We start from the raw sequence: 27,829 nt of genomic DNA on the forward strand, positions 1-27,829 counted from the left end.
TGACCTGCCCAGGGACGGAAGAGAATATATTCTATACGAATCCGTTCGTATCGACTTGTCGCAGATTCCGGGTTATTGGTAAACCGAAGAAATATCGAGGAAAGAGTGTATAGATAGGGTGCGGTGTTGGATCTGTGTAGGATCTGTGAATGACTCGTACTATCTCAGCCGCCGAATCATCCAGATCCGCCCGTTGCGATCGGAACCGGGGGGGGTTTTATCGCCACAAATTCAGTACCAAGTCTTGGCTTTTTTTAGCGGAACGAAACCGAAACGAATGTGATAATAGAAACTTCAATAGACTGAAATACTTGAATTTATCGATGTTCGCCCCTTGGAGAGCGGTTGCAAGAGAGAAAAAAGGGGACAGATAAGATTCCCTGTGGAAGTGATTCGTAGGCTAAGCGCCGGACAAATTCCTTTTTTTTCCCTTTCTCCACCGGGAGACACCGGAGTTCAGCGGGGCGAATGGGGTGGATGTACGAACAACAACTTGTGTATAAACTTGTTAAGAATGAGATCTCTTTAACTGAAGAAACAGAATCTGATGTGATTTCTTTTTGAGGGCCACGCGGCCGGGGCGGGGAGACTCAACGTGGAAACGTATCGCGTGCGGCAACTGCAGCCCAAAGCTTAGATTGCGGGCTTGAGCACTTGAGGGGCCTCATTTCCGCCGCATACGAAAGAGAGCTTTTGAGTGGAGAACTGAGATTGTATATCAACTGGAATTCCAAGGGTCATGATTATTTTAATTTTGTGTAAACATATTCAATGATTTCAATATCTTTATTTCCAAGGATTTAATGTTCAAATGTCAACCCAAACACCGGGATGGTGCAGCAGAGATGACGAGGCCCGCAAGATCTATCGAATTCAACTCCCGGATTGCGCGATCCGGGACTAAAATTGGCCCCTGAGAGAGGTCAATATAAGTGCGCAGTTTGGGGGCGGTGCATAGTTGGCCTTAACTTGGATGTTTCAGAAGTTGAAATATCATAATAATGGTGATTTAAGTTGGAATTTAATTCTAGATCGAAAACTTCAAGTTGATATTGGAAGTTGATATAAAGTAGACAGTTTAGCCTGAAGTTGCACATGTTCAAGGTGCTCTTACAACCTTGGAAATATGCTTAAACCACGTGTTGTGCTAGGTACATCTTGCTTCCAAGGTTAGATAAAAAGACCCTTGATACTAGTACGGAGATGCTAGGTGCTTTTGCTGGACCCTTGAATGTATTTGTAAGGCCAACAATTAAGTTGTCGTGAACACCTTAGAACCTACAAGACATCCAGATACATAGTGCCAAAGCCGACTCACTACATAGTGCTACTGTGAGGAAAATGTGTCAATCCGCCATATTGAGGAGAATTTGACTAAGAAGACTCTCATAATTCTGGTCGTTAAGATACAAAAATGAAATCTATAATAACTTGAAATGGATTTGCAAATCGAAGGATGAGTGAGACATGACCGATTGAGCGCTGATGCTTATCCATGGAATCCGCTCAGGTGTCGGTGTAGATCCTCAGGTGTCTATTTCTGCCTAAGGCCTAAATGAGATGTGATATCTCACGTGACTATATTAGCGACGATGACTGATCCACTTCCACAAAAGGCTAGCGTTAGATGAGTAAGCCACACACACACTCGCTACACCAAACCTTTGGAACTCCAAAAATCCACACGACCGAACCCCTTCAACCTACCTGTCGACAACTCCGCGCTACCGTCTTGACCGCGCAATCCCCGTCAAGATGAAGCTCAACATTTCCTACCCGGCCAATGGGTCGCAGAAGATCGTCGAGGTCGAAGACGAGCGCAAGCTGCGTCCTTTCATGGAGAAGCGCATGGGCACCGAAGTCAGCAATCCCCGATCCTTGAAATTGCATACATCCACACACACAATCCCGACGAAAAATTTCACCAATCCACAACACAATATTTATACATGCAAATGTCAATGACAAGAACGAATGGGCTGATGGGTTTTTTTATTTTCGATTAGGTCCTCGGTGACTCCCTCGGCGATGAGTTCAAGGGTTACCTGTTCAAGATCACCGGTGGTAACGACAAGCAAGGTACGACAACTCGCTCCTGGGGGGGAAGATTATATGGACAATACGAATATGAAGGGCGTCCATCGAATGAACAACGTCGCTGACTAGATTTATAGGTTTCCCCATGAAGCAGGGTGGTACGTTTTGAACCGAAATTCTTTTTCCTGAACACGACCAGGAATAACACGACAACTCCTCGCAACGATACTTACTCTATCTTACAGTTCTCCTCCCCACCCGTACCCGTCTGCTCCTCGCCGACGGCCACAGCTGTTACCGTGCCCGCCGCACTGGTGAGCGCAAGCGCAAGTCCATCCGTGGTGGTACGTGAAGACTCTTCGTTCCCCTCCAGAAAAAAAAAATTTCGAATCAACCGGCAAATCTAACTCAATACCTTTACAGCCATCACCGGTCTGGACCTGTCCGTCCTTGCTCTCAGCATTGTTAAGCAGGGTGAGGGCGAGCTCCCCGGCCTGACCGACACCGTCGTCCCCAAGCGCCTGGGTCCCAAGCGTGCCACCAAGATCCGCAGCTTCTTCGGTCTTGACAAGAAGGACGATGTCCGCAAGTTCGTCATCCGCCGTACCGTCACCAAGGAGGGCAAGAAGGACTACACCAAGGCCCCCAAGATCCAGCGTCTGGTTACTCCCCAGCGTCTGCAGCGCAAGCGTCACCGCATTGCCATCAAGCGCCGCCGCTCTGAGGCTGCCCGCGAGGCTGCGTAAGTTTCCACTGCACCGGGAATATATTCCCATATGTGTCTTGTACAAGGAATTCCCAGCTAACATATTCATCTACAGTAACGACTACGCCAAGCTCCTGGCCAACCGTGTCCACGAGGAGAAGGCCAAGCGTGACGAGCTCCGCAAGCGGAGAGCTTCGTCTATGCGCAAGTAAATCTTCACCACAGTTTTATGAATCATTTCTGCGGGGAGGTTTAATTGGGGTGAGCTTCACGTTTCTGGGATGATCGAGGGATTCTACAACAAAAAAAAGAAGATCACTCCCGGGGGCGCGGATATGTCTGATAAGAAAAAGGGATCATGAAAAAAGTATGGGGGATCAGGTTTTAGCGTACAAGGCGAATGGTTTGATCACCCTCCCCGGCCTACGGTGATTCGAGTCGCGGGGAGATGCATCTGTGCTGAACCTATCTTTTGACAACCCTTTTTTGAATGGAGTGCATGCAAATTTCATTGTTTTTTTGTTCCAACGTCCTTGGTAGTGTAAGGTCTTTGTAAACAATCCTGGTTGCCTTTGCTTCGATATTTCATCTTATGGTACTTGAAACCTGGAAGCTGAACATTCGAAGTATGGTACATGTGGACATGTGTCCAATTTAAACCTGTCCGTTATGCTAAATCTATTTCTAGCGCTACAGACTTGAGAGTCCAGCCTTGAAGATTAAAGTGTACCCACCATGGCGCACTGGCATAATATTTCGAATGCCCCTCCATACTACTTCAAATGTTTGCTCTGCCTCAGGCTACCACAATTTCAATGGTAAGTGTTTTAAAAGTCAAGTGACATATTCAGACTAGGAGTTTCAAGCTTCAAATGTTCGAATGAAGGAAAGTCGCACTGTTCAAGTAGATATATCTCTTTAATTCAAATTTTAATGTGTCTCGATGTTTCTCCCTTCAAGTTGCTCATGGTACTGGCAGCACTTAAGTGCCTTTTACAGCCCTAAAGTGGAGCCTTAAATCAAACATTTGAATTCGAGTATATCAAAATTAGGCACTAGCCGCACCACCAACAATGTACGACTACATATTCTTTACTTCAAAGGTTCAAGTTAAAAACACCATACCAGTATATCCTAGAACAAATCACCTGCCATCCACGAGTACGCAGCACTTACTTCCAAGGTTGTACTTAGGGCGAATACCACTATCTCTACCCTCGGTATCAGGTCCATATAATCAATTTATGTACCAGTAGACGACCGCCTTGATGCTTATTCCAAGGTTCAAATGGTGCTGGAATACTATGTCTTTATATACCTATGATCATCAATTTGTAGCCAGGTCTCTTAGTTATTGGTCTCAAGTCATAAGCCAAATCTTTAAATTCCGTGTCACATTTTCGTCCGAGTCATGTACACATCTATACGTCCTGTGTAGTATATATGGGTTAATCAATTACCCAGATGACTAGGTATACAACTACTTGTAGTATTTAGTGAGAGACATAATCATCTTGAGCCCTGGTCGCGGTGTATCTTCCAACCTTGGAAGGCTATTGGGGGAATTAATTACCAGTTTCCTCAAGCTTGTACTAATCAATGTGGGTATTTCCATACGTAAATATATTCAACATAAGTGCCACTGCTTTGGCGGGTTCAGACTAAAATCAAATAGGTATGCTTGATCCGGTGATTCTTTCAAATTATGCACATGTGATCCATCATTTATGGTGTCATTCTTCAGATGGATTAAAAATTTAAGACAAAGCAATGTATGTCAGGCTATTGTATAGTCCCAGGTGACGACAGGGCGAAGTTCAATTACATTGACGATTTTGATCGAGAATCGACGTAATTTATTTCACTGGCAGTAGCGATCATAGAACACTTGATGTACTAGCTTTGGAAGACCAAGAGCTTCTAAAAGAAAATTGAAGATCTATTACTGCGAGTGGCTGAGTCTGCACATGTGTATTGATAGAAAGTAGTATCAACCCCACACTCAACATTTGAATGTAAACCCCACCATAAAACATCAGAAATAATACAAATTCATTAGATGAAAGGAATATTTGCACAAAGAAGTATAGCGAGGTAATCAAGAGATCCACTATAAAAGGCCGTCGAGGCTTCTAGCCATAATCTAAGAGATAAAGAAACATCCGAGACATGCAAAATGCAATTGAAAAGAAAGAAAACACTGCATCAAAGCCAGCAAAGAAAAGGCTAGTAGACGACAGCGCAGACCCATCTTTTCAGATAAAAAATAGCATAAATAAAAACACCATGAAATCCAAGCAGAGCATCCCAGATCTCGCACCCTATGGTCATAAAAATCGTATTTTTGTTTCTTCCGCCTGTAGCACAGGCCTTCGTATTGCACCGCATGGAAACTTTCCAACATATACGGATCTCCCGGCATTTAATCATTTGAAAATGGGGTATTGGATTTGATTTTCAGAAAAAAAGAAAAAAGAAGAGGAAAATATAGAAAATAAAGTTAACCCCAACCTCGCGTTTATGCGACAGCGTGCGAGAAGAGGAAGCTAACGGACTCTCCGTTGTGGGTACGACGACAAGCCTCGGCCAGCGTGGGGCTGACGTCAATAGTCTCGATGCGATCACAAGCCTCCTTCTTCTCAGCGTGGGGAACAGTGTTGGTTACCACCAGACGGCTCAGACGGCTGTTGTTCAGGTTCTCGATGGCCTTGCCGGAAAGAATACCGTGAACGACAATGGCATTCACTTCCTTGGCACCGTGGTGCATGACGGTCTCGGCGGCCTTGACCAGGGTTCCGCAGGTGTCGGCCATGTCGTCGACAATAATGGCAACCTTGCCCTCGACATTACCGACAAGAACCATGCGGGAGACTTCGTTGGGACGAGCACGCTCCTTGTGGATCAGAGCGAATTGCAGATCCAGACGGTCAGCGATAGCGGTAGCACTGTAGAAAAAGTAGAAGTATTAGATATGAGATCATACATGTATAGGATGAAAATCCCAATAGTAGAAAATGAGGAGAGGGGTCTGCTTACCGCTTGGCACCACCAGCATCGGGGCTGACAATGATACAGTTGCTGACATCCAAGTTCTCGCGGATCCACTTGAGGATGCTAGGCTCGGCATAGAGGTTGTCAACGGGGACATTGAAGAAGCCCTGGATCTGGCTAGCATGGAGATCCATAGTGATGACGTGGTTGCAACCAGCAGTCTGGAGCATGTTGGCCATGAGCTTGGCGGTAATAGGAGCACGGCTCTTATCCTTCTTATCTTGACGAGCGTAAGGGAAGTTGGGGATGACAGCGGTGATACGGCGGGCAGAAGCGGTCTTGCAAGCGTTGATCATGATCAAGAGTTCCATAAGACCGTCGTTGATATCGTTAGGGCGTGTTGACTGCAGGATGAAGACTGCATCAAGAAAACGAAGATCAGCATTAAGCTTCCCTCATGGCTTCCCTCTTTCACTTTTGGCTTTATCCAGAACACTTCCGCGGGGTTAGCGTACCATCTTCGTCTCGGACACTTTCACCGATCGTGACACTGGTTTCCTGGTTGGAGTACTGCAGGACCATAATCTTGGTCAATTCGATACCGAGGCTGTAGGTAATCTTCAATTAGCCTTTGCCGCTAATTTTTTTTTTCTTTTTCTGAGGCAAAGCCGTGCGGAAGGGATCATTTACCGATCAGCCACGAGCTGGGCAAGCTCGGGGTGACTGTTGCCAGTGAGCAACTTGATAGAGTTGGTTGCCATGATGAAGAGGAGTAAGAGAGGTAGAGATCTTGGACTTCCCAAGAGGAGAAAAAGAAGTAAAGCTTTTTGCGGAGCTCACAGAAAAATCGGAACCCGCGCCTGCCACTTTGGGCCCCGCATTTTTTTCGTATCCCGTGACCCCTCACCGCCTTATGACCGGAATTGGATTTTTCACCAGTTCGCAGATGGATCTATACGATATTATAGATTGAGGTAAGGATAAAGTCAGAGAAGTGATCGCACGAATAAAGTAACAATGGTTTTATCATTTTTCTAATATGACTTGTGACTGGTGAAACCCCGATCTATCAGCTGTCGTCTTTACATGCGGAGTTGTAGTGTTAAATGGACACCCGAAAAATACTAAATGGACACAGATAACATATTTAGAAGAACATAATGAATATGAATATTCCCTTAAAGAAAGCAATCTAAGTACAATTGTAGAAATGGGGGCTATCATAGCCTCAAGCTGACCTGCACTTCGACTAGAAGCAAAATGATTCCCGGAAAATCTTTTTTCTCCATCATTCCTCCGCTTACCCCATAACATTCATTCATTCCCCATAGAAAACGCCATATTATGCATAAGAAAGTAAAACGAAAAGAAGACAGATGAACGGAAAGAAACGCAGAAAGAACACAGATTGAAGAGTAGCCTGTTTAAGCGAATCCGAAGTACTCGCTGCCCGCCGTCATAGCGGTGTAAAGACGGAAGCGGAGGTCCTCGTAACTCTCATATTCAGGAAGATCAAGCTCTGTAGTTATGGTGTTAGTCACGATGATCTTGTGGATGAAAAATGGATGGGTCAGAATAACTTACGGTTGAAGCATGTGTGTGAACTTGGAAGACGATCCTTGTTTCCATAATCACGGTGGATATTGAACTTGCTCACACCGTTCATACCCTCCAGCTCCTTGAAGCCGTTGAGGGGAACCTTGGAGGTACCGGTGACGAACTGAAGGAGCTTAGCTCGCTCCTCCTTGTCGAACGAACGAACAGCACGCCAGAACCACTGGATCTGTGGTGAGGAGGCGGAGTAATTATGGTACTCAGTGTTGTTCTTCCACTCATCGGGGTCGATTTCAGGTAGACCAGAGATTAGAAGCTCAAGTTCTTGTTCGTTGAAAATGGAAATAAGATCCGGTGGAATAATTTCATGGAAGCCTATAAAGGTCGTTAGTTTTCTACTTATTCATGATAGAAATTTTATAGTTCATACCTTTCAGGAAGTTGTCAAGCTGTTCACGGACGGACTCAACTAGACGGTACTCAACGACGCGTTGGATGTACTCCTCCTTGTTCTCTTGAGTGACTGGAATGTTTTGGCCATCAGGGATCAGGTCGATCACCTGCTTCTCACCAAAGTCATCGGTCTCAATGGCAAAGGTCTCAGTGATAATGTCGGTAATATCGTTCTCCAACATCCAGAGAAGAGACTTGTAGTAGTCCAGGTCAAGCGTCTCCATGTCCTTAATGGAGACAGTGCGGCCAAGGATGCACTTATAGACAGCACGTGAGAAGTGGCAGTCCAAGACGCGACCCTCATAGAGGGCCTTACCAATGATGCGGCCAATAAACTTGAAGAACATCAAGTGTTCGGAGTTGATACCACTGAGACGATTAGGGTGGAAAGTGGTGCGGTCAGCTGCCACGGGAATGAACAAAGCGTAGTTGGGGTTGAACATGCCACGAGCGAGAACTTGGAACCATTCTCGGGTAACACCACCGGCATCGACACCTTCTTCGCCGTGGAAACGCACGTTGAGTTTTCCATACTTGAGCTCATCTGCACTCTTGAAGTACAATGACTTGAATGAATCAAGGAAGACCTGGTCACGTCGGACGGAAAGTTGAAGAGGGGCATGAGGGTGACGAGGTTCGGCACCACGAGAGTGCACACGACGAGTGAAGTAGTTGCGCTTGTTATCAAACTCGAGCACCTTGGGGTTCTTTACCAGTAGAGAGAATGTACCACTCATCAAGCGGGGATTTTGACGAACTAGCTCATTGAGAATCTTGCGGTGTTCCTCAGTGAATTTGAAGAAGAGGTTCTCGACACTAAGACCGGGGTCGGCCGAAGAGCTGAGGACTGAAAGTTCGCGGCTGCCACGAGAGACGGGCTGGTCCTTGAGGGTAGTGTTCTTGCAAACGACCATCAGGGCCTCAATCAATGGCAGGAGAATGGTAGCAACATTCAGCATGTTCTCCTTGTGACGGATCAGGGTCAAGCATTCGCTCAGCTTGGTCCACAAGGGGCCGAAAGTGGCACTCTCGTAGAGTCTCTTGAGAACATCTTCCTTGGGAGCAGATTCGGGCTCAGTTCCCTTGGCCTTATCAACTCGAGCAGGGTCAAAGAGATAGTCGAGGGCTGTAAGGATACGCAGTAACTTCGCCTGGTCCGAGCTGGCCGGAGAGAACTTAGCCAAAGCCAAACCTTGCATATCCGTACCAGTCTTGGATTGGTGGATATGAGGAAGAAGATCCTCCAAGTCTGCAAGAATGGTATCGCTCAGAGTCTGTGCCTGGCCCACAAGTTCGTTTCCAATCACATCGCGCGCACCGGGAATGGCAGAAAGGTTGTTGATAGTGGAAAGTGTGTCACGGAAAGTCTTTCCATTGCATTCCCGGGCAGCAAGAATATGAACAACCAGACGGAAGTTGTGATCAGGAATAACAGGAGGCTCAATGGATTTACGCTTGCGTTTCTCCTCGTCAGGCTGGTCAGTGGATTCAGGGTTCTTGTTAGAGTCCTCGCCCTCGGCGGCAGCTTCTGTGTCTTGCTCTTCAGCCGTCTCAACAGTAGGCAGGGGAGCGTCGGTCATAGTTGTATCCATTCCAGATTCATCTGACAGGATAGATGAAGTCACAGGCTCCACAGCGGAGGCACCTTCGATCTTCTTGCCCTTGGTCTTGGCCTCCTCTTCTTGCTTCTCCTTTTCACGGCGAAGCAGAACCGTAAGAGGCTGGGTGATACTGCTCAGAAGACTAGACAATTGCTCCATACAGTTAGGGCTGTCCATGATCAACTTCCTGTCCAAGAGGGAAAGCAGGGCATTCAAAGCGAACTTGTTCGCACGGTTTTCCTTGCCCTTGCCCTTGCGCAATGCCTTCATCTTGAGAGAGGATGCGGAGTCATGCTCGGTCAAGAAGAACCAAGCAATGTGGGGGTTGAACTGGGAGAGATAAGACAATGTTCCGAGACATTGTTGTACGACCATGATTGGGGTCACATCATTGCTAATGCTGGAAGCCGCTTGAAGGGAAATATTGCGCTTGGCAGACTGTGGAGTCTTTTGTGTATTGGGAGCCTTTGCGCGGAGCGACAAGTGAGAAAAGCTGCGCTCGATAGCAGAAGAATCAACACTGCCATCTTGTAGCACGGAAAGAAGAAGACTGATGACCTCGCCGCGGTTCTGGCGATTCTCACAGACGTTGTGGAGAATGTCATTCAACTGGTGGCGTGAATTACCTTGCAGAGGCATGAACATCAACCGCAAGAGAGTGGCAACACCAGCTTTGTCAAGCATTTGGACCATTTGGCGTCGCTGAGACTTCTTAGGCTCTTCTTGATCTTCAGGCTGTTCGATTCTCGGGCGGCGTTGCATTCCAGGGACAAGATCCTCAAACTGAGCAATACGACGACCGCCGAGAGCTCGGGCTTCTGTTAGGTATTCGGGACCCAGTGTGGCGAGGACATCCTCAGGCTGATCAGCGAGAACAGCTTGACGCAAAGAAGGATCAAGTGTTGCAAGGAAACTAGCAGCATCCATATCCTCCGCGCGAGGGGGAGCACCAGTAGTAGCGGCCTGGCGACGGGCAATTTCTCGCTCACGTCGACGCCGGTCAGCAGCCTCCTGTTGCAATAGTTCTTCACGGATTTCAGCGGGCAAAGCCTCGAGGAATTCTTCGCTGATGTCTGTTGGTTCTTCGCCTGCAGCGGCAGCTTGGGATCGCTGGTCGACAGCCTGCTGTAGGATAACTTCCTCTCGGAGTTCTTCCGGCAGAGCCTCCAAGTATTCAGGGTCGATCTCCAGCGAAGTGATATCAAGCTGGCGGCCTCGAATATTGTAGTAAACGCGCGGCTGGTCTTGGTTATCATTAGACGAGGGAATAGGAGCTTCATTGACAGGAGCAGTAGTAGGTTCTCCAGTTTCTTGGACATCCTCCATAGGCTCATCATCGATGCCGGCCGCATGGCGCTCAGCTTCTTGCTGTTCTCTTTCGGCTTGGATTCTAGCATTTTCTTCTGCTTCTTCGCGTTGACGCTCTCGTTCCTCCTCCTCTCTGGCGACACGTGCTAGGCGTTCTTTCTCCGCCTGTTCCTCACGGTAGCGCTCTCGCTCCTCCTCCGCCTGCTTCTGGCGTTGCTTTGCCTCTTCCATGGCAGGTGGAACCAGGACCTTCAGCAGACTATTGACAATGCGTTGTGTCCGCTCCACATACGCGCCGCTGAACATGATTCGGGCTTCTTCTTGCCAGCGATTGCGGGTGGTCGATAAAGAAAACTTGACGGCATTGTGAGGATCGTCACGACTACGAGCTGAGGGCTGAGCGGCACGAGCAAGAGTACCAAACATATCCTGAAGACGGTGAGGTATCATTGCGCGGCGATCGACATGAACATGAATGCCATCGGGGCGAGTAACAACGCCGAAGCCAGGAGTACTTTGTCCTCCAATGGCTTGCATGATAGCATTCATGAAGGTGACAGGACTGTCCATTGGGATCATTCGGCCACCGCCTTCAACTTGACCCCAATCAGCGGCACTAAATGGATCGTTAGGGTTGGGGGCGAGACGCTGGGCAGAGGAATCGCCGCCAGCATCATTGCGCATTAGCAGAGGGTTAGTACCGTCGTCATTACCACGGGGTTGGCCATGAGTGCGGTGAACACGAGGGTAAGGCTGGACAGGCAAGAGACCACCGTGTCGACCAGGCATAATTTCAGTCACAGTAGCCCAAGCTGGTGGGACTCCACCACGGAAACGATGGTGATGATGGGGTCGGGGTAGAGGGGCTTCATCGCCCTCCCAGCCCCAAGGCTCGATCATGTCGTCATCTTGAAGAAGTGTGAGTAAGACTCTTTCAAGTATTGACAATAAATGGAGGGGATTCGAATTACCGTCCATTTCTCCCTCGGAGCCATGATCCATATCATAGTCGTAGTCATCGTAGTCATCCATTTCATCGTCCATCTCGTCCATCTCCTCATCGTCCTCTAGAAAGTGGTGCGTTAGCACAGTAAAATCAACATTGTACAATCGAATAAACAGAACACATACCTCCTTCGTCATCCATGAGGTCTCCATGCAAATCGCCTACAAGGGGATCTTCATGCATATCATCGTCAGCAGCAGCAGCAGCATCATTGAGAACACGGAAAATATCATCGATGCGATGAGGAGCCGCTTGGGTGTTGGATTGACGAATGTCAGCCAGCTCTTCCTCGAACTGATTCATCATTTCAGCTTCCTCTTCATCCTCTGTAATGTCTTCACTCTCCCATTGATCGTCTTCTCCTTCTCCAAGACTCTCATTGTCGTGATCGCCAGTGATTTCATCAGCGAACATATCATCTTCATCCATTTCCGAATGATCATCCTCGTCATCATCATCTTCATCATCTCCTTCATCGTCCTCATCGTCATCATCATCGATGATAACCTCCACAGCATCTCCTGAAAGACCTTCAACAGGACCCATGCCTTCTTCATCGTCATCGCTGACAACTTCACCATCATCCTCGATGATTTCTTCATCATAGTCCATTTCCTCATCGTATTCATCTTCATACATGTCATCATCCTCACCCTCTGACTCTTCGGTGCTAGATTCTTCCTCGTCGTGGCGAGGCTCCAGCATACCCAGTGTAGAGTGGCGGAAGAGATCGGGAGTCTCCTCACGGTCATCCTCCATGTCAGAGACTGAGGTTGCAGAAGAAATATCATCATCATCAGCTTCGCCCAGATTGGGGATATCATTGTTATCGCAGAGCATCACTGCGGTCTGGGTCAGCTTGTTAAGAGGACGGAGGATGTACTTGATAACACGCTTAGATGATGGGAAATTGAGGTCAACGTCGGCAACGGAAGCAGTCAACGCAGGAATGAAGTGTTTTTCGAACATGGTCTTGGCCAACTGTCTTGTTGAAGATGGGAAGCCCGCATCCTGAGAGTAGGAGTATCCACTCAGCATCTTGTCGAAAAGATCAGCAAGACACATCAGCTTGGAGTATTTGATATCCAAGGACTCAGTAGAAGCATTGGCGTCCTTGTAAGATCGGATCGCATGTTCAAGCACAAATCTGCGAACGAAGGCAAGTTCCGGCTCATCCTCTTCCAGGGGCGCTTGTTCATTGCGACGTCTGCCGGGGCTACCGTGCTCGCCAGTCTTGGTACATAGAGCAACAAGAACCTGCATAGTCCACGTTGAAGTAATACTGCGTTTTTTGAATGCCAACGACTCGTCGTGCTCCATAGTGCCAAGAGGAACAAGCACATTTAGCAAGTAGTTCAGAATGCCAGAGCGTGGCTTGGAAGGTGTCATGACCAGAGGGTCAGCTTTGCGAGAGAAGTTGATAAACTCAACCTTGGTACGGTTGTAGGATGACAGAAGTTCAGTAAGGCATTGAAGCAAGAAGCATCGGTAGATGTAAATTGGATGATCCTCAGCATTGAACAGCGGTTTCTCGCCCTTCTTGGTAGATACGCGGTTGTTGTTAGCCTGCTGGGTATCCGCAGCGCTTGACACCGAGGGGGTTGGCTCATCAATAGACATGTCAACATCAGTTTGAGATTGGGCCTCAGGCTGATCAGCAGAAGGCTGCTCAGATGGCTCAGCCGCGGCCTCCTTATCATCAACGTCTTTGTATGAGAGCAGTTCTGACAAGAGATAGTGAATAACACCATCCGGATTCTCAACCACAGGCGCTTTTAGCTCTGAGGTCTTGCCGTGGTTCTTGTCCTTGTCATCGGAGGTAGATGGCTCGCCTGCAGAGGTGTCATTCTTGCTGCTGCCCTCGCCACTATCTTTGTCTTGTTTCGTGCGATCATTGAGTTTCGGATCAACCTTCAAGACAAGAGCTTGTGGGCGCTGGTGAGATTCGTATCGCGCAAGCTTCAACTTCTCGTTGGTCACCTCCACGAAAATCTCGGGCGCACGAAGCACAAGATGATACATTTGGCGGACATAGCCAGTAGTGTCAATTTGACGAGTTGATTTGTTCGTGAAGTTGGATACAATCTCGCTGCGCATGATTTGGCGGATTGTAGCTTCATCCTCGACGATATGGCGCAAAATCAACATGAATGAGCTTTGGAGTTTCTCATTTGTAGAGCTGCCCAGCTGCTTGACCATGACAAAGAGGCGCTGCAAGTTGCGCTTCTCGCCAAATCGAGCCGCAATGCTGCGCTGACGAGTCAGAATGACTAGAACACGGCAGATCGAAAGCGCCAAGGTATCATCCTTGCCCACGCGCGGAAGAATGTCAACCAGGGCCTCGAAAAGCTGGGTCTTCTCATCGAGAGAGATGAGAGGCTCTTCAAGTCGCGCAATTTGATCATTCTGGGACTTCTTATACTCATCTGGATTTGGAGGAGTCCAGGTGATTAGAGGAGGCTGGCAATCATCCGATAGCAGCTTCTCTAGGGTCAGTAGCACATGGCCGATCCAAGGGAAAGACTCATCAGCAGACTTCTCCTGGGGATGGAGTTTGATGAATCCAAGGAATGTAGGAAAGCAGTCCTTAAGCTCCTCCAAGGTGGCACTGTACATGTCTCGATCTTGAAGAACCAGTGCAAGGATATGCGCATAGGCGGCAACCTTCTTTCCAGCTGTTTGGAAGTTCTCCATCTGCAATGAAACCAGTGACTGAACAAGAGTCTCACCGATGTCACGGCGAAAGCTTTCCGGTTCGCGATGCTTCTTAATCGCAGACGATATGAGATCCGCCAGCTCGAAGGACACATCGTGATGAACATTAAGAACATCCAAACAACGCTCAATTAGATTAGATCGAACCTTCTCGCGTTCAGCATCAAGATCCTCGACAGTGACAAGCTGGCGACGGCGCGTAGGCTCTTGGGTCTGATTGGCAGACTCGGTGGGGCCCTGGCCAGAATGTGGGCGGCCTTGTTGGTGTGTTGACTCGCCCCGTTCAATGCCTCGCTCAGCAATGTCAATCTCTTGGGTATCAGGATGGATAACATTATTGAGTGCGCGTGCCAATCCATCGCGCATGGTAGGATCCATGTCCTCATTGCCTTCGATAGCAGAACGCATAGGGTCATCAGCGGAACTTCCAGTTGCTTGAGCAAGCAGCATGGCCAGAGCAGGCGCCTCCAGGAAACCACGAGGGAAAGCACTGGCATCGTCAGGAACAGTATCTTCAAGGCCCTCGCCGCCAGAGGCGTTCTCAGATGATCCAGTCTGAATATCAGTGGGGCGAGGAGGCAGGCGAGGAGGAGCGCGAAGCCATTTCTGAGCTTTGCAGTATTCTTCCGCTGCAGTCAAGACATTGTTGCAGCGATAGAGAGCCTCTTTGTTCAAATCGGGATCTTCAAATCCCTTTTCTTTCAAGGCTGCCTCGCGGTCTTTGTTGACAACGAAGGGCTTGCGCGGTACTTCGGTCAAGGCAGGAGGAGTATCGGACTTGGAAGCAGCGCCAGTCTCATATTCTCCATCCATTGACGAGCGAAGGATATCGACCAGGAATTTAACAATCATGCTTTGAGATTGAGTTGCAAAGTCGGAATTCCACATTGCTTGAGCCATGGGCAAGATTTCCATGCGAAGATCAACCTGGAATTGACCAGGCTGGAAGTAATCAGGACGGCCACGATCGCGATCATGATTACTGGTCATTGCTTGTGTCTGGGTTGACTCCACAATGCTTTTTCCGGCAGCAAGTTCGGTGAAAATGGCAAGGATTATCTTGATTCCACCGTAGGCGGCCGTAAGCTGTTCGGATACTTCCTTATCGGTTTCCGTACCACGGTCCAAAGGCTTCAGGGTGTTGACTTCCTCCATGAAAACCTCACACAGATCCTTCAACGCCTGGAGACCCTTGTTCCGCTTGAATGCAACAAGAACAAGAGTCAAATAATTTGGCTGCGGCCGGTCACCAGCTGCTTCGTAAAGAAGGTGTGAAAATTGAGATAAGATCACGATCACGTAGGGGAATCGATATTGAGAGCTAGCGCTTGAGTTAGGAGCACTCAGCTGCAAAGCACGGAGAACAGAATCAGCGATAGCCTCAGCAACCATGTTAGCATTTTGCTTTCCTTTCTGATAAGGATCGCCACGACGCTTGCCAATAAGACCGAGACCAAGATTGTGCATAAAGCCAGTAATTGTCAGTGGCACCGCGCCCAAGAGGTATCGAAGAGTCTGGACATTCTTGAAAGCAGAGCTTTCTTCGTCAACCTTCTTGTCAGCACCTTCCGACTCTTGCGCAGCTGGCGTCTTTGAACCCTCGGGTGCACTAGAGGCACCTTCCTGTGGAGGACGAGAAGTACTTGAATCTCCAGCACCTTGAGCGGGTCCAGTTGCCGGAACGGCAGATTTACCGGCGTCAGGTTTACCGGCAAGTGGCTTCTTGCCTTGTGTCCAGAGATCCGGGTTGAGCTTCTCATTGACAATTGCCTCCCAAACACAGGCGGCTTGGAGATTACCAAGACCAGTGATCAGGTTGCAGTAACGGTCAGCGAGGTTGACCTGTCCAAAGGCAGAGACTTGCTGCACAGATCGACTTTGGTAAAGAGGCATAGCGAAAATCTCACGGAGCATGTCTGTAAGAACGAGTGCCGCGTTCAAGTTCTTCACAAAAAATGTTCCATTAGATAGAGCCTCGGTAGGTTCAGAAACGGGCGCCTTGGATTCGCGGGGCCGGGTAAATGAGGTGAAGAACCCGGAATCTTTGGGGTCATTCCAGAAGGGAGTAAGAGTGTCTACTGCCGACTGTGCGCGCTCAAGTATCGACGGAATCACTAGGTGCGGCTTAGTCTCAGCAAGCATGTGGACAAGTACGGTGAGTTCTTGATTAGGGTCAGTGCCATGGAAGCCGTAAGGCAGACTCTGAAGCGTAGCATAATCCAAGATGAACTCCGCACCACCGGCCTGAATGAATGATGTGCAGTTGGGCTGGTTCTCAAAGAAAGCACCAAGGAATCGAATAGCGGGGAAAAGGTAATCAGCCACCTTAAGGCCATGCTCATCTTGATCCTTGGGCTCAAAGTCCTCCTGGGGTGACGGGAGAAGCTGGCTCACATCACCAACAAGCAACTTTCCACCGTTGGGGAGAGTATGGGCATTGAGCTCAGGAACACCAATGGTCGATGGCAGCTCCATCGAGGCATCAGAAGCAACACCAATATCGCGGAACAGGTCAGCAACAGGTCCTGATAGAATGACCTTGTTATCAGAGTCCTCCGTCCATAGCTTAGCGCCGAGACCAGATTTCCACGCCTTGGTTTTAGCGAGAAGATTGACACGGGCAGTCATAACAATTACAGCAGACATGATGGATGCCTTGAGAGCTGGGTGGTGTCGTACAAGTTCATCGAATGCCGTACCCAAGGAGCGGACTAGATTAGGATCATCCTTGAGACATTTGACATGCTCCGGATTCTCGAATATCTCAAAGAAACTCTCAAGAGCATCAGAAGATTGGAAGAGATCTAGACCAGACGCGTTCAAGCAGATAGCGCCGAAGGCAGATGGAATGCAAGCAAGAGCATCAGCGGCAGCAATGATGCCCGGTGCGAGTGGTGTGTCAGGCTGACGAGCCATGATGTACTCACGAGTCTCCTTGCTTTCGGTGGGAGAAATAGGCTCAAGAGGAGGCACTTCACCCGAAGACTCACCTTCAGCAGCAGTTTCAGGAGCATCTTCTGGTTCCACCGCAGGGGGCTTCTCCTTCACCTTGAGCTCGCGGCCCATCACAGCAGAGAGAAGACTTCGACTGAGACCAGCTTCGGCAATAACAGCGTAGCTGGTAGGCTCATTGTGGATGAAACTACTCAAAATGTTGACAGCATTGCTCCAAACGTGCGAGCCAAAGATCTGTGAGTTCTCAAACACCAGGCGTAGAGAGGTAAGAAGCTGGGGAGAGTCAATCAAATTTCTCAGAACTCGGTCGAAGCCTCCGCCATTGTGCTGCATGATATGGTTCACAAATCGGAACAACCACCGTAGAGCTTGCTGCTGGAAATAAGGGATCTGGTAATCGATTGACGGGTTCTTAAATTGAGAAGGGAAACCGTCTCCACGTGAGACGTGCTCGAAGGCAGTCTTAGTCTCGTGGTCGATTAGAGCAGAGATCGCATCAAATCCCTTAGATGTAGTTAGAGTACCCAGAGCATCTCGGACAGCGTGAACAAAGGTATCAAGGAACTCCATGATGCGAGAGTAGACACGGCGAACCTTCGCTGTACGAAGATTGAGGACATCAACGAACATAGGAATAAGACCAGCTGCGACGAGTGTTTCCGGGGTACGCGAACTTGAACTTGGGAGGGTGCGAAGGAGGGCAAGCAGCGCATCTCGCCATTCATCATTTCTAGAATCATCGCCCTCGTCATCCTCAGTACCCAACTCGTTGACAACCTTGCGGGTCAGGAACATCAAAACACCGTGGTTGACATTGACACTCAAAGCTGCGCAAACATCAACCGCACGGGCTTTATGTTTAGCCAAAGCATCAAGTGCCTGAAGTGCCAAAGTCTGCAGGCTTCGCGAGACGTTAAGATCTCCACTCGCACCCAAATGCACCAACTCAGCCAGCTGGAATGTCAATTGAAGGCGCTTCGACTGCTCCAAGTCATACTGAAGAACCTTCTGTTGGAATGTCGACTCAGCTTGGACGTAGGCAAGATTGGTGACAGCAAGGATACGAATCGCAAGAATCTGCTCACGAGTTTCCACGGATCCAGCCAAAGCCTGCGCAACGCGGACTTTGTGAAGCAATTCATACTTTGACTCAATGGGGAGATGGGGCATGTTAGTTGCAAGAATATCCTCTGGTTTGGCAGATGCAAGTTTAGAGTGTGGCAAGTCCAGGATTTTACCACCTCGTGATGCCTCATCTCCCTTGCCGCCAGGGGTTGTGGTTGTGGTTGTGTTTGTGTTTGGATTTGTAGCAGGGGAGTCATCCACGCTTGAGCCCTGAGTGAAACGTGGGGTGGGATGAGTTGCACTACGACGAAGAGGTGTAGGTGTTGTTGGCGCATGAGCAACATTACTATCGCCTTGTCCAAAATCCGAGGTTGTCCGCGTCTGTTCAGAGGAGCCAGACGGGTAATAGAGAACCCGGACACTAGCCCATTCTTCAAAACCTTGCCCATCTTGTACCAACGAAGTTAATTCATTGGCATTGAGCTTGGTCTGGACCGTCTTCTCTTTGCCCTTGGCCTGGACGGCGGAGGATGCAGCAAATGAATTTTTACTGGCAACGAATGGACGAGGGAAGGGAGCGGCAATTTTCTGGAGTTTCTCTAAATCGATGTTGTAATGAGTAGCCAGCATACTCTGCTGGTGAGAGCCGCGTTGGCGCGAGTGATATCGTTGAGCTAGGCAGAGAGACAGGCGCAAAGTTGACTGGAGAAGAGTCAAAGAAGTAGTGTTCAAGAGGTCTCCCAGACGTTCACTGCTGCTATAAAGACTGCGATTTCCACATTTCTCGAGTAACAGACGGGAAAATTCCAAGATAGCCTCCACTAGCTCCCGATCACCTTCAGACCCATATCCCAGGGTATCCAGTTTGGCATCAATGCCCTCTGCTGGCGGTTTAACCGCATACGACTCTTCCAAAACGCTTTTTCTGAATGATTGTGTTTGGGGACCGGTGTTCAGGAAATATTTCTCGATGACGGAAGCCAAGATCTCATCGAACCGATCCAAGACGTTAATCCAGTGATAAAGATCGCCTCGAGGAAATGGCCATAACCTCGGGAATGTGCTGAAAAGGGAAGGAAGCTCTGGAATAGGAAGGCTTGTGGCATTGGCGATGAATTTCGCCAAAAATGGTGACTATAATGATAGAAGAAAAATTTTTAGTGAAAGATTCTAACCAATGATGGTATCGTGGATGAAGCCGATACTTACAATTGTAGCCTCATGCTTTTGGCTAGCCACCTTCTTAATTCTCCCCATGTTGGCAATCGAGCGGGCAGCCAATCATGAGGGGTTTCACAGAATCCAGGAGTGTGAGTCTCCTAGAGGAGGGGGGGAGGATTGGACGCGGTGTGGGGTGGTTGAGAGACCGGGTCGCGGAGCAAGCGCGAAGATGCCTTATGACGTTTTTGGTCCTCTTCTTTCCTACCTCACCTAATATGAGTCAGTTCAGGTTCAAGAAAGGTGGTTTAGATAATATCTCTCGGGTATTTTTTCGATATGAAACTGACTTTATCAAGTGAAGGTTTTATCTAACGCGAAGGATGTTTCAGTTGAGAAACTGATGGGGTAATAAAGAGGTGGTGAGATATTCGGGGACGGTCAATGAAGTCAAAGCCAGTCAGGGAAACGGTGCAGGACGTTTAACCCAACTAATTATTGACAAGAAAAGACCGAAAAGGAAGAAAGGTAAAGAAGAAGGTGATGGGGGGAAGATATGAGAGAGAGGGGTTGGGGAAAAGAAGATGAAGAGAAGATTCTCGTCCAAGATGAGCTGTGGTCTCTGCCGGCAGTTAAAGCTGTGTAATTCTGGGCGGTTCCCCGCTGGAGGCGGTCAAGGCTACAAGGCATTCCCCGTTTCTTTGTATAATCCAGGCTTGTACACTCTCTTTTGGTCTCTTTCATTAAATATTACTATTCAAACTTCCAGGATTTATAACTCGTTTGATTCCAAGCTGAAATATTTATTATGCTTTCAACAGATAGAACCCTAAATTACCCCGGTGGTTTATCTACAAACGTCGTCTTATTATACAGAGTTGATTCCCAACCTTGGACAACTAGAGACTTGAATGCGATGCTACCGAACACATGATTCTTGGGGAAAGAAACTATTGAAACTATACAGATTCCTACAGCAATACAAAATAATTCATTTCCGCCCACTACAGACTTGGCAGTTCTCCATCCCACTGGATCTTCATCGTCGTTGGGAATGGAGAATAGTTGCTCTGCTCCTCATCCATATATATCGTGATCCCGAAGGAGCCTGGGATCTTCTTCACCTCCCCTTGTGGACCTGGAGTACGGCGAAGATTCTTCAATTGACCAACAACACGGAGCATAGTAGGGAGAGCAGTCTCACACAATTCAAGTCCCAGGCATTGATGGGGACCGGATCCAAAGTGAATATACTTGCTCATGTCCCGATCTAAGCGGACCGTCTCGGGATCTGGGAATGCCTTTGCATCCTGACCAGCGGCGACCTAGACAAATTTCTTGTTAACAACATTCACCCTGAGTGTAGGACACCTCTTATTGAGACATACCAGATTGCAAACTATTTCCTGTCCTGCCTTCAACGTGACGTTCACGCCATTGTCTTCGACGACTGTGGGCTTGGCAACTTCCCGCGGAAGAGCAACAGTCGATCGGATCCGTGCGCCCTCCATAAAGCTAATATACGTTAATATGATATCCACTTTATAATAACTCTCGCAATTTCGAAGGTTCATGATACTTACTATCGCAGAAGAAGCTCATCAGACTCTGGGGTAGTCTCCTTAGACAACCGCTGAATCTCGGCAAGATGAGCGGCATTTTGTGGCTCAAGATAAAAGTCCAGGATTTGACTAAACAGCTGTGCTTGATTGGCAACCATCGAACTGGCCGATGGCATGATCTGCGTCCACACAATGTCCTTCGTGGGCATGCCACTATTGAGGAGATGCTGGATCATATGAACACCGTAGTCACTGAGTACATCATGTCGATGAATGCGGCTCACGATATTAGCAATGAATCCACTCTTATCAATTACCTCGACATTGGCCATGACCAACTCTCCCAGCTGCTGAGCGACTGCACGACCAGCCTGCTCAAGCTTGAAAGAGTTGGCGACATCCACATTGTAGAAGATGCAAGTGAAGACCAAAGCCAGAATCTGGTAAAGCTCGAGTTCAGAAAAGACACCCTTGGGATTAGACTCAGTCTTCAGTGGCAAGGAAAATAGATGAGCACAGAAATGGACATGTGCGAGATTGGATACATCGCGGGCAATATCCACTTGGTTTACACCAGCCACCTTGTAAGAGTTCCGCTTGAGTAGCTGAATTGTGATGTCTCTGTAGAAAGTTTGGACTTCAGACTTCCACTTGTTTCGGTACAGCGCAGCACCGACGATCTTACGGGATTCTGCATTTGGCGGACGATCTCCAGCCAGACAGAAATCGCGACCGTATGGATGACCATCGCGATGAACGAGAAACTCAATCGTCTTACCCCAAGTCACCTTGAAAGCTTCTTGGTTCTCTAAAATGCTTCGGCATGCGGCTTGGGAGTTGATGATCGTCGGAATGGGGGTATAGCTAGGTGCAGCATAGCTGTACATATGACCCTTTCCAAGACTCTTCAGGATCTTCTGGTTCTCACTCGGGATAACCATTGGGAAATGAGCATAGACAGAGTCTCCACTGAAGTGATTGGGGAAGGCCCTCAGAGCCAGCTTGTAGAAGACTTGGCCTTGATCAACTGAGGTATCATAGTTGATCTCATTGTATGCCCAGTTGGTAAGGTGCTTGGGAGTATAATCAGTGGTGTAGAAGCGATCACCTCTGACCAGCGAGACAGCATCCGAGAGAATTGCTCGAGAGATTGTGTAGTTGGTACACAAGCCACTACCTGGCACCACAGCCTTCTTGGCATCTTCCACAATAAGACCAGGGTAGAGCTCGACTAGATCGGGATGATCATAGAAATGGCGGAGCTGGTCAACAATTTCTGGGTCCGAATTAATCTCTTCGAAGGTCTTGTATGGAGCCAGACTGAAGTAGGATCGGAATTCATTCAAAGTAGCCAGGTTCCATGAACGCGCTTGCTTAATACCGAGGATCTCAACAGCCCTGAAAATAGGTGGCACATTCGATGCCCCAAAGGCACCAGCAACATCTTCGACACTATCCTGGAAGATCTTGACCAGGTCATCATCAGGGTAAGAGCCGTCTGCCTGTCGCTGAAGATTTGCGAAAGGACGCTTCTCGGGTTCCTCTGGAAGGGTGGCCTCCCATTTATAGAGACCTTGAACAAACTGTGGCAGACTGAGTGTGTTTGGGTCATCACCCTTGAACAGGTCCTTGTAGAGGTCCTCAGACCACTTCTGGTCTCGGGCGGAGATACAAGAATGCCACCTGTAGACAAGATTGAACTCTGCCGAGACCTGGTTTCCAGTGGCCTGAGCCGGAGCATCACCCAGCAAGCCATCCTTGATTTCCGCTCGTGGGTCCAAACTCCAGATGCTGTCTGTGCGGTTCAGATTGAGAATGGTACGAACGTAATCTTTCAGGATGATGTTGATGTAGAGGCCACAGGTGATCAAGCGTCCAGTTTGGAAGAGGTCATTCTCCCATGTAGCATATGCCTTCTCATTCGATTCGGCTGGCTTCGTAAAGCGACCATTCTCATTGATCGCGGCCAAGTTCTCCACAACATGGTTGTGGAAGCGGTTGAACATGATGAGCAAGACGCCAACACCAGGAGGGAATCCGAGAACACGCTTTGTGGAGAAGACATCTGGCTTCAGCTTACCATCCTTGAAGGTTCTAACGGCATTTTGCTCGTCTTGGTTGTTACCATAGAGAGGTCCTAGATCAAGATAAGATGAGGTCTTGGAAACAGTGCCATCTCGAGGGTCAGTTTGGAAAAGATCTGTTTTCCCCCATATTAATTATCAGCTCACCCAATGCTTGTGTCTATGAGCAAACCTACCGTGAATAATAATAGATGCAAGATAGAACAGCACACTTGAAATCTTGTTCGGGTGCTCTTTGAACTCTTTTCGAGCAAGTAAGCTATCGAACAGAGTGCCTGGATCTGGCCGGGCAACAGGCTGTACAATAGTTGGTCGGACAGTTCTTGCGTAGGGGGTGTTTGCGGCACCAATGTTTGGCCAAAATGGGTTCTATCATTTTTATGAGATTCGTTGTTCTTCAAGATGTTCAAGGCAACTTACATTTCCAGATCCATCGGCTTTGCGGTAGGATGAATCACGACCAAGATAACTATTCTGGTAAGTATGCATATTCAGGCAAAGGATGCATTTTGCTGACGAAAGAGCGAGGACTCACGAAATGGGTGGATGCTGCAAATCTTTCCAAAGAGTAGTCAGAAAAGTGTTTGTCAAATCCTTGCCGTCGCGAGAAGTGGACGGCAGGCCTGCAGCAAGCTGTTAAAGAATATAAATGTTAGTATTTCCAGAACAAGCTTGAAGCTTCCTTGGATATTTTCAAGATAAACAAACCTGAATGACTCGTTCCATGATGTAGTCCCGATCATTCCAAGGCTCCCCGGTAACCGAATCCTTGACAACTTCAACAAGTGCCTTCACCTCTTTTAGGTGAACGTGGCCCAAATCTTTGATGATGCCTGTAGTTTTGGTTTCCTTGACATAGGTTCCATCACCGGTTTTAGCTGGCAAGGGTCTCAGTGATGCAGCGACGACCTGTTCGACCTGAGCGATCTTGCTCTCGTGACCATTGGTTTCGTTGGCCATGGTGGGCTTGAAAGTATGTACAAGATTGAACTAGTGCTATTGGAATGGTTCTGCTGAGGTTGATGTAGTCGTATGGAAAAGAGCTAATCGATATGATCGAAGTATATGGATCAGTCTTGCCAATGATCTGGCATTTAATGTTAGCGTTGAAATAGACAGCTCTGGGTCATATTCTCATAAATTCCAGGAACCAACCAAAGCCGAGGTTCGTCCGAAACAAACACCAGTTCGCATGTTATTTTCATCTGGGGAAGATAATCAAATGATTTGAAAAAGGAAAATGACCTACCAATGGACTGATCTGGTGATAAGAGCCCCAAGAATTGATTGCGAGACGGAGTAACCGGGAAGTTTTTTTGTGTCAGACAAAGTAATCAATCAATCACGAATCAAAAGCTGATAATCTCGCAAAATCCACTACTCAAAAAACGCAATGATTAAATTATGAACAAGATCCAAGGTGAAAATAAATCCAACTCAGTGTCATGGGATACAATCGGAGGGTAATTGGTGGCTTATAACCGTTTAGTTATTACTTATTACTTTTCTTCGGCAACCAGAGCTGAATGTCCTGTCACGGCTCCATTTTCCGCTCAGCCCAGTCTCAAGTGCTCCATCTAGTCTCCATCTAGTCTCCATTTGACTTAGACTTTCAGCCTTTGGCCGCCCAAGAAACCTGGGCGTTGGCTGCGGATATGCATTGGCAATGACAGCCGAAGTGTGGCCCCACAAGTGAAAGAGAAATGGACTGATTCTCATTAGTGCATCCAAAATCCCATGTGAAATGGATTGGATTCGCACGTTCTCGACTATACTTTCTACGGGGTATTTTATTCATGTCATCATGATGCACGGAGTAATCCGTAACTATGGATGTGTGTGTTGCATATTTGTATTATTCCTAGCGAATCAACAACGTGCAGGGTTGACGGCCCCCGAGGGGGCAACCTGGGGCCGTGTAGGCTTATCTAGGATGTGTTGCCTGGTTTGACCTTAGCTGCAGAATAGTTAATTCAATTACATTTAATTGGTGCATGAAAGACTCAGCTCACAATGTTTAGCCAGTGGCGATCTGCACTCAGTGGGGCTCGGTTCTACATTTGCACTACAATAATCTCACTTTTGAGACTGAATGAGCCTAGTGATCCTTGAATGTTCCATGGATCATGCCTGATTCCTCTCGAGGGGCGGAGTCTTATGACACATAGAGTCCATACTAATCCATGTCATTCTAGTGGTTATCATCAAGGGGCGCCTGACGACTTTCTTTGTGATAATTGGTGATGTATCATGATTTCAATTTGGACTCGGCCAGCCTTACCGAGGCAGCATCGGTCTAAAAGCAAACAATTCAACACTCTACGGATTAGAATATTTATTATTATTTTACAGGCTAACTATTGTGGGTTTAGTTAAAGGGACACACAGCCTCGAGGACCCACATGTGCACTTCAAGTGGCTCCGAGTCATCACTATGAACATCTAATGTACCCAGGTGCCTGGGTGGAGCCGATGTCCTCTCATACCAGTTGACGAAGTAGAGACTGGTACTCTATGGTGACAATTAATGCCCTTCAGCCTTGGAAGAGCTCAGTTGTACCTTCACAAGAGTATAATAGACTGGAACCCTTGTCATTGGTACTATGAATAGTGATTTGTGCACTACCTAGGTAATATTCATGCATCCGATTCTCTCAAAATAAACCCGAGTAAAAGCCGACTCAGAATGTTATTGAAAGGTTGAAGGTGCACATTTCCATTATCTTCATCTCTTTATCATCTAAATAAACTCTTACAGCTGAGAAGGAAACTATTTCGATGATCACAAAGAAGCTGAATAAGGTTTTATTGTGGACTATTTTGATCATGCCCAAGTGCTTAGGTATTATTTGCTCTTCTCAAACCATTGAAGGCATTGTGTTCTATCCAAGATCCTTTCATTGAGCACTAAGCCATTCAAAATTCTGTCAATGATCTAAAGACGACCCTTTATCTCACAAAGGACCATGCCTTTCATAATGAGACATCTTTCTTATTATCGAGTCAACAAGAATACTTCCTGGTCTTTGTTCAGCTCCACGAATATGAGGATCATAGCCTCGAGTCATGAGTATAAGAACAACCTCCTCCGACGAGCAGAAGTCTCATCACAATCATCACAATCATCCAACTCAATCCATTCTCAGCTAAGTATCATTGCAATCTTCTCCAGTTGAACCCTATAAGTTGATAACAAGAAGATTACATACACCCATCGCAATCATGTCTGCTCCTCATAATCTTGACTTTGCACACATTAACCTCTACTTGGCCATTACCAAGGGCTGCCAGTGCGCGCCCGCGCACTGGATCATTCTTATGCAACATCCAGGAAGTCCGGAATGCACTTGGCTTCACAGTGTTATTAACGAGGACAACCAATATGAGGTTATGATTGAGCCAGCTAAGCGCTTCGATAGCTGGTCCTTCGCTTCCAAGGACTTTCTTGTCCGCCTTCCTATTTGTCAAAAGTCCACTATACTTGCCATGGCTAAAGCTGTCCCTGCGCAGAGCTGCCAATGCTGGGCATCTTATATGCTTCTTCGCTTCCAGAACTATGGCTATCTTGATCAAGGCACTTACGAGGTCTGGCGCGACCTCCATATGACCTCTCGTCGCCTGGATCGGGGTCCTGGTTGCATGGTGTGCCAGTGTTAATTCTTGCGGCTGTCTTGTACTAGGTTTCAAGTTGTCCGGAATATTTCTGATTAGCTTGAGTCTGACAGCTACATAGAGCCCTCTCAATTGCATCGAGTTCTAGTCTAGTACATTCTGGTACCTGTTTGGTTATGTTTTCATGTTCAGGGATATACTGTAGTAGAACAGAGAATAGATTGATAGTTCTGGGATTTGGGAAATATACAAAGATTTTGAATTTGATGGCTTCAAGTAATTGATCCGTAGTAGGTTTATACCTAGGTGCAACTCGTAGGTAGTGTTGGTGTGAAATAATAGAATGCACTGGACCTGGGCAGCCTTGGAGCCTGGAGCAGTATTGTTTGCGCCCCTTACATTCAAGGCAGCAACTGTGGTTCCATAGTAAGGTTCTACCAGATTCTATTGTAGTGGCAAATTAAAAAAGGCGGTGTTGAAAGCGGTGGCCGCAACCACATAAATACTTCTTCCCAGCTTCCAACTTTCCTCCTTTCTTTTTTTTTCCAGCTCTCTTTGCCAATTGGCTTAGATCAAGTGTAGTATCTGTTCTTTTCAGTTTAATCTCTGAAAGTTTCCTACGGGAAACACATTGATTATTCTCATTTTTGGATCTCGTACCTGGCCTCTGTGCTTGCGCATGCCGGGTGCACAGTGTCATCGGGCTTACACTACCCCGATCGACGCGAACCTCCTTTTTTCATCAACTGCATCGGCTTGCCCGGTCGCTTGGAGAAGAAATGGTCGTCTTGTAGCTTCTAGATCCTAGTCTGCTCGTATAGCATATAGTGTCCTTGATACCCTGAAGCCCTTCGCGTACCAATATAAACACGGCTCCAACCTTGGAAGCTGTCCCGTGCACGGATCCCTCACTGCAGCCTCGGTCGTAACGAATCACGTGTGTCCCACCATTGATCGACGTGATATCCAACAAATTCCCCCGTAGCCTGTAGCTTCAATCTATCTACCTTGAGTAGACCCTC

The 27,829-nt window shown here is 47.7% G+C and overlaps 5 protein-coding genes across 5 annotated transcripts; 2 read left to right on the forward strand and 3 right to left on the reverse strand.

Moving 5' to 3' along the window:
• Positions 1 to 1,755: 1,755 nt before the first annotated feature.
• Positions 1,756 to 2,955, forward strand: N7483_008682 (40S ribosomal protein eS6; the record flags this gene model as incomplete). The annotated part of the gene is made up of 6 exons (XM_057092109.1): positions 1,756 to 1,860; positions 2,007 to 2,079; positions 2,175 to 2,195; positions 2,283 to 2,381; positions 2,461 to 2,779; positions 2,859 to 2,955. 6 exons carry the CDS (start codon positions 1,756 to 1,758, stop codon positions 2,953 to 2,955), a joined length of 714 nt encoding a protein of 237 aa, XP_056943283.1.
• Positions 2,956 to 5,261: 2,306 nt separating this feature from the next.
• N7483_008683 (ribose-phosphate diphosphokinase) lies at positions 5,262 to 6,495 on the reverse strand (the record flags this gene model as incomplete). The annotated part of the gene is made up of 4 exons (XM_057092110.1): positions 5,262 to 5,688; positions 5,780 to 6,152; positions 6,250 to 6,341; positions 6,425 to 6,495. The coding sequence occupies 4 exons, from the start codon at positions 6,493 to 6,495 to the stop codon at positions 5,262 to 5,264; spliced, it is 963 nt and encodes a 320-aa protein (XP_056943284.1).
• A 663-nt stretch (positions 6,496 to 7,158) lies between these two features.
• tom1 (E3 ubiquitin-protein ligase TOM1) lies at positions 7,159 to 19,648 on the reverse strand (the record flags this gene model as incomplete). The annotated part of the gene is made up of 6 exons (XM_057092111.1): positions 7,159 to 7,253; positions 7,319 to 7,663; positions 7,719 to 11,558; positions 11,622 to 11,717; positions 11,782 to 19,525; positions 19,601 to 19,648. 6 exons carry the CDS (start codon positions 19,646 to 19,648, stop codon positions 7,159 to 7,161), a joined length of 12,168 nt encoding a protein of 4,055 aa, XP_056943285.1.
• A 905-nt stretch (positions 19,649 to 20,553) lies between these two features.
• On the reverse strand, positions 20,554 to 24,155 carry N7483_008685 (peroxidase/cytochrome P450 family protein; the record flags this gene model as incomplete). Its single annotated transcript, XM_057092112.1, has 7 exons — positions 20,554 to 20,874; positions 20,938 to 21,064; positions 21,133 to 23,311; positions 23,372 to 23,564; positions 23,616 to 23,664; positions 23,731 to 23,828; positions 23,904 to 24,155. 7 exons carry the CDS (start codon positions 24,153 to 24,155, stop codon positions 20,554 to 20,556), a joined length of 3,219 nt encoding a protein of 1,072 aa, XP_056943286.1.
• Positions 24,156 to 26,417: 2,262 nt separating this feature from the next.
• On the forward strand, positions 26,418 to 26,852 carry N7483_008686 (uncharacterized protein; the record flags this gene model as incomplete). The annotated part of the gene is made up of 1 exon (XM_057092113.1): positions 26,418 to 26,852. One exon carries the CDS (start codon positions 26,418 to 26,420, stop codon positions 26,850 to 26,852), a length of 435 nt encoding a protein of 144 aa, XP_056943287.1.
• Between the last annotated feature and the right edge of the window lie 977 nt (positions 26,853 to 27,829).

This window comes from Penicillium malachiteum, assembly GCF_028827825.1.
Source record: "Penicillium malachiteum strain IBT 17515 chromosome Unknown utg000004l:1.0-4883003.0:1.0-4884900.0, whole genome shotgun sequence".
Lineage (NCBI taxonomy): Eukaryota > Fungi > Ascomycota > Eurotiomycetes > Eurotiales > Aspergillaceae > Penicillium > Penicillium malachiteum.